At 53.3% G+C, this 6,345-nt stretch overlaps 2 protein-coding genes across 2 annotated transcripts; one reads left to right on the forward strand and one right to left on the reverse strand.

Moving 5' to 3' along the window:
* Window positions 1–319: 319 nt before the first annotated feature.
* On the forward strand, window positions 320–1,657 carry ANOM_011804 (uncharacterized protein; the record flags this gene model as incomplete). The annotated part of the gene is made up of 1 exon (XM_015557060.1): window positions 320–1,657. The coding sequence occupies one exon, from the start codon at window positions 320–322 to the stop codon at window positions 1,655–1,657; it is 1,338 nt and encodes a 445-aa protein (XP_015400941.1).
* Window positions 1,658–3,432: 1,775 nt separating this feature from the next.
* ANOM_011805 (putative TBC domain protein) lies at window positions 3,433–5,867 on the reverse strand (the record flags this gene model as incomplete). Its single annotated transcript, XM_015557061.1, has 2 exons — window positions 3,433–5,017; window positions 5,047–5,867. 2 exons carry the CDS (start codon window positions 5,865–5,867, stop codon window positions 3,433–3,435), a joined length of 2,406 nt encoding a protein of 801 aa, XP_015400940.1.
* Between the last annotated feature and the right edge of the window lie 478 nt (window positions 5,868–6,345).

Here is a 6,345-nt window from a genome sequence, read left to right on the forward strand (position 1 = left end):
TGGGTTGATCACCTCCTGCTTGGACCTCGACCTCTACTACTTGTACTGCCCCAATTCTGTTCTACCCCATCCCCTCTCTTTCTCCCTCTCCCTCTCCCTCTTTTTGCTTTCCCGATATGCCTTTGGTATACTACATCAACTTCTCTTCCGTTTCCGCATCGCTCTTCCTCCTCCTCATGCATTGATTGCGCAATGGGGCTGTGACCTGGTCTCTCTGTGCTACTTTCTCTGTACTATAGTATACACCACCGTCTCCACCGTGGATCACCATTCCTTGATCCTGTCTTTGCTCGGACAACCCTCCGATTCCTAATCGAGTATGCTACTCACATTGAAGCCGTCTTCTCAGAACGGGATCAAAGGCCCTCATGACTACGCTATTGTTCGTCAGTCTATCCCAACACCTCGGTCCTCTCCGCCCTCCGCACCGGATCCAGCTGCGGCCATTGTAGCATCCAAAAGACCCTCCGTGGACCACTCTATGGAATCGTCTCGTGGTGGCTTGCCACCTCCTTCGACTCTGGCCTTGCCGCCGCCGGATATCGGCTTCTCCTCCATGAATTCCGTGAATCAACCACTGCCGCGCCCTCCGGCGCAACGGCAGAGCACCGACGACACCAGTCAGTACTGGCATGCGAAGGCTGAGGAAGACCGGAGAAGGCAAGAGGAAGAACGAACCCGCCAGGAATCGCTACGTTTAGAGCAGCGGAAGATCGAACAGAGTATGCTTCGAGATTCCTTGCAAGCCGGCGTACCGCCTCATATGATTCCGCTCATCTTTGCGGGTATCAGCCAGAATGGCGTCCCGCAAGCAGTCATCGAATGGGCTCAGCAACATATGACACAGGCGCCGGCCGGTCCCCGTGCGCCACCACCGTCGGCACCGGCTCTATCTCATTCGTCTCATCGGCGCAGTCTGCATGCCCGCGGGGAGTCTCGCTCTATTCCTCCTGGTCCGTATGCGGCTCCACCACCGCAACAGGTCGTACCTCCCCCGGGGATCCTTTTATCACAACCTCTTCCCCCTTCGGGGCCACCACCCGCTCCGCAGCCACTCGGACGGTCTCCATTACCCAATGGGCCAGCGGATCCCCGGGGTCCGCCCATGCCTCGACCCAATCCTGGTGAGCCGCTGGCCCAACAGCAACCTACGATTAACTTGAGCAACGTTCATTATGCTCCAGGGTCATCTATCCCGCATGCTCAGCATGTCGGGAGCAAGCCGGACGGCCACCACCGACAATCTCCGTCCCTGTATTTTCATCACTGGGTCCCTCCAAGTCAGTCCCAGCCGAATACGCCTTCCGGCAGAATCCGACAAGAATCGCCCTTCGCATCGCAGGCTTCTCGTCGTCCAGAGTATCAAAGCCCCCCGGGACGGAAGAGAAAAGCTACTGGTCCTCACCAGCCGGCTCCTTTCCCGTCATCACGCCCGTCTGAAACAATTCCCGGTGCTTCTCAAGTCTCTCGACCAGGCTCCCCATTGGGCCCAGTCCCGCATGTCGAACCTTCAGTTCATAGCCGTCAGCACAGCGGCGTATCTGTCATGTATGAGCCCCGTGGCCTAGGGCCGTCAGGTTTTGAACGCGGCAGCAGAGCTGCGAGCCCAGCTCATCATACGCAGCGTGTGATTGGGCCCACAGAGACCCGGGCTTAAGGAAGGACTATGATCGAGTAGATGTTCCAGAACGTCGAGGCGAGCCGGCTCCAACGGGGAGTAACGTGCAGTACCCACCTGCAGCGCCCCAGCCACAATATTCTTCGAGTATTGGGACTGCGCCCCCTGACTCGGACTTGGACAGCAGTCCCGGGCCTTCTCCAACTTCAGGGATACCTCGGGCACCCACTCGGCCCGGTGACCATGGTGCTGCGCCTCCAAGGTAATCAATGACTTGTGGGGTTGCGCAAACACTCGTCTATATACGACCATGTCGTCCCCACAGCAATTGATTGGTCGACGAAATAGATGACTTACGAAGCACTCTAGCAAAAGCATGTTCTTGTTTTCAACCAGCTCCCCCTCCCTCTGAATCCGACACTCCTTTATATTCTCTTTGTCCTCTACCAAACAATCCTCCGTTCTACAGTGATTTGTATACCACTCACACCTCCCGGCTGGCTCGCGGAGACCATCTACATATGACATATTATGTCCTGTATCTATTGGATCTGTTGCCAGCACCTGGGGTGCTGGTGCTAGATGCTCAAGAAAGCAAGAAAATAAATAAATAAATAAACATTCAATCAACAGTATCACCCACAAATTTGACCGTTCTAGAATCCTTCTAGAACCGAACTTGCCGGAATTTTATGTAATATATACTACCTGAAAGCTCCCGTAAGGTCCAAGCGTCTTTGACAAATGCATACTACTCTATTTCAGGGTGACATTCCGCGTACTACTGCATACTATTCTCCTAGCTCCCCACCAGAATGCAAAACTGGTCCTTCAATGTTTTTTCATTGTTTTCTTTTCCTTCTAATCCCCTTCGGGCAACAAGAGAGAAGGATAGATACACAGACAGATAGATATGAAATTGTTTAGACACACACCGTGGTGGACAAAAGGGAAGGGGTATCAGGGATAACAGTGTTGTTCTTGCTGTGACTTTGATATATAGGACAAACAGAAAAGGAATAGAAAAAGAGACAGACAGACAGAGAGAGAGAAGGAAGGACAGATACAGACATCAATAACAGGCAAACAACGAATGGTGGGACAAGTACATGCCGTGTAATAACATAATGACAAAATGAGACTGGTAAATGAGTTAGACTGTACTGATAAAGGAAATAGGAGTGCGGAAACGAGTTGGGTATGCAATCGGAAACGAGGGTCTTTGGTTGTGGGTTTTGAATATGTGAGGGGACAAACAAGGGTCGATCGATCGACCGTGAAGGAGTGCTCTGGGTCGCGTGACGGATGGTGTGTTGGTCTGAACGGAGAGTCTCGCGGTATACTGGATTAGGTCTTTCTTTTGATGTGATTGGATTAGGGGATGGGACTCGAGGGGGAGGAGATATTAGGTGTGTAGTGTGGTGGAGTGAGTCCCTGGCGGAGGGGGGAGACATGGTCCATGTCTCTCGGTCATAGCTGTATAGTATGTGCATCCGGTCCCTGGTGTAGAATCATACGACTGCGAAGCCGTGCGGAGGTCGTGATGTGAATGCCATTAGAAGCTGTATTAGGGTAAGGAAGGCGTTCGTGGACAAAAGAAGGTCGACTTTTGTCCGAGATCATCAATAATCGTGCGAGTTAAATCGTCCATCAATGGTTTTGGGTTTTCGAAGCTGGTATAGCCTCGAGATAATTAGGTATTATAGTGGAGGGCCGTAAAAAAAGTATAGAAGGTAGAAAGCGTTTCTACCATGTCATCACATCACACATCACGTCACAACATCATCGAAACCTTGAATGTCTGAAACCCGGCCTTAGGCAAGGGCCTTTTTCCGACGGTGGACTTTCCATTCTGCCTTTGCGACACGCATGAATAGTTCAACGTCCTTTATCGGAACCCAGCTGGTGAGAACCTTCATGGCGTTCTCAAAATCTGATTCGAGAATAATTTCCCGCATGCCATCAATAAGAGCCGCCGATGTTGCATGGAGGACATCCAAGCCCTTGCCAAAGGCGCTTGCGTCGGGGCCCTCGGTCTTGACGCCTGGACCAGCTGGGTCCTCAGCGTCGCCGAGGAGCATAAACACATCCCACACCCGCAGCTGGGCTGGAAATGGGATAGAGTAGTTGAAGAGAGTGAGGTACCAACGTGTACCGTACGCAGTAGGCGGGATTCCGAGTTCATTCAGTTTCATGGCGACCTCTCCTCCCTCCAACCACCCCCGTTCAAAGTCAGCCAGAGCCTCCATCAGGCCTTCGAAGCCTGACCGGTATAGCTGCTCCAGCCCTCGTAGCTGCCATAGACGGACGAGCATGATAAAGGCGTGTTCCTCATCATAGTAAGCAAGAAGGGTTGCAGCAAGGGCTGCCATGCCCTGAACATAGCCTGTATCTGGGAAATACAAAGACATCGCATGCAGCACGCGGAACAGCAGGCGTTGGCCGCCACGATACCGCCGACGAAACATGATATGGCTGGTGATGGTCCTTGGGACATCGATATCGATCTGTACGTCGTCGGGTGACGATACGAACTGGTACTCATGGTAAGCGTCAATGAGCTCATCCACGGTAGGACTATCGCTGCGCTTTTTGGCGCTCGCCTCTAGAAAGGAGTACCAGGCAGTCGATCTCCATCGGTCCGGTATGCCTTTCCACGTCCGCTCAATAAGCTTGGAGCTCTTTGTATCAAACTCGAATGTCATGCCACCGCCAGCTCTGCTGCTCTTTGTCTGCCTCGCCATCTTGGTCCATTTGTCTTCCCTTCGCCACTCCCTCTTCTTAGCCGCACTCATAGCAGCTGTATTTACCCTGTCTCTACTGGAATCAACTGGGTGCGTGAGCATGTCGGCAGCTTCGTCTTTGAATCGGCGGTCGCGATTGTGAGGAAGATGATTTGTTGCTTGACGAAACCTTGAAGTTGGCCGTCGTACTGGCGAACTATATGCGCTCTGTGACGATGAAGGGCGGACTGCTGGCGCGGAAATTTTGCGGTTCGGAGACCGACCCGCAAAAGAGCGGTTACTCCCCAGAGCAGATGGAGGTCGAATGGAATATTTCCGACGAGGGCTTTCTGAGGCAAGGAGCAGACTAGTAGATACCCGTTGAATCGGACTAGGCTCCGTACCATCGTTGGAGTTGCTAGTAGGAGAGCGAATAAAACCATATCTATCCACATCCCCCGCTTTAATATTGTGCCAATACTCAATTCCGCCAGCTAGCTCGTTGGGCTCCTTCTTGATGCTTGGAGCAGGCTCGGGACCGACTGAGGATACTATGCTCTTGGTTTCCGTGCCAGACACACTGGCGCCTGAAAAGCGAGAAGTCTCCTCACTTGCCGGGCCGCCCTCTTCCCAGAGCACACCGTTCTCCACAGCCAAGCTTTCGCGACTTCCGAGTCTGTCACATTCTCATCACCCTTTTCATACATCAGCCTGACCCGACGCGACAGCATATCCTCGTCTGCGGAAATCACTCTGCTGGGCATAGCGCTCCGCCGGGCACGAAGCGATGGTGGCAGTTTTGAACGCCGTACAGGGGCGTCTAAAAGTTCCACCTCGGCGTCATTCTGCTCTATTGGCGCAGTGGATGGAGGTATTGGGTCCTTCTCGATCTCTTCCTGGCCGCCATCTTGGTCTAGCTGTTTCAACCGTTGCCTTGCCTCCTCTTTGATGAGACTCCCGCGCTTGGAGAACCTCATAGATTGCGGCGCAAGGCCGTCGAAGGACGCATTGGGGATATCCAAGGAGAGTCCATTGAATTCGATGGGAGGAACAGGTGGTGGCGATTCCGAATCTCTTTCCAACTCTGCAGACTTCTTGCCCCATAGTCCGCTAAATTTACGTTCCGACCACCGGGAGCCAGGGCGCGACCCCGGGCGGGAGCTAGGACGAGATCCGGCGTCATTGACGACAATGCTAGGAATGGAGCGCAATGAGCGCAGGCTGACGACCGATTTCGCAGCATCTGGCCCTAGCGTTCTTCCGTCTTTCGTTTGCGGCCGTTCATGTCTATGCGACGAGAGTGGACGGCGTGACGGGTCTCCGGGATAACTCGACGGTGCGGTAGCTGCAAGTGATTTGTTTCCGGGGCACAATGGGTGATCGACTGGAGTAGGCAACGAGGCGGATCTGACAGCCAAGGGGGCTTCTGCGGCGACGGTTTCTTCGTAGGCAACGGCGTGAATCGTCGAGCTAGACTCCGACATCACGGCGCCAGGCAACGAAGCGGATCGCTTATCCTCCACCATTATCCTGGCATGACTTGATGTGTATTTATCCTCGTGACCGCATTGATTGATGGGCTCTTTTCCCTTCAACTTTTGCTCTGGAAAGGCGGACGGGGACGAACGGTTGGTTTTCAAGGGAGGGAGGGAGGCGGGGGGACGCTTTGAAGGAGGCGAAGGAATGGACTATTCCACGAAGAATCCCGCGCCGGAGATCACCGCTGGCAGTTCAATGGAGTGGTCAAGAAAGGATAAAGGAGGGACACTAGTGAAAGTACATATCTTGCGCAGTTGAACATGACCGTCCCCGACCACGAGATTCAGTTTTTGCCAACAGGAGAGGATCCGTCCAAGAAGTTTTGAATTGGGTCGCCATTTGACCTGCGGCTCCTCCTTGATTTTACTTGGCGCGAACGACCGGACAAGCTTTCTTCGTAACCCTAATTTCCTGGCCACGGATCGGAAATCCGCCTCCAAACTCTTCAGGAACAGGAGTAAGGAC

The sequence above is a fragment of the Aspergillus nomiae genome (genome assembly GCF_001204775.2).
Source record: "Aspergillus nomiae NRRL 13137 chromosome Unknown contig00734, whole genome shotgun sequence".
NCBI lineage: Eukaryota > Fungi > Ascomycota > Eurotiomycetes > Eurotiales > Aspergillaceae > Aspergillus > Aspergillus nomiae.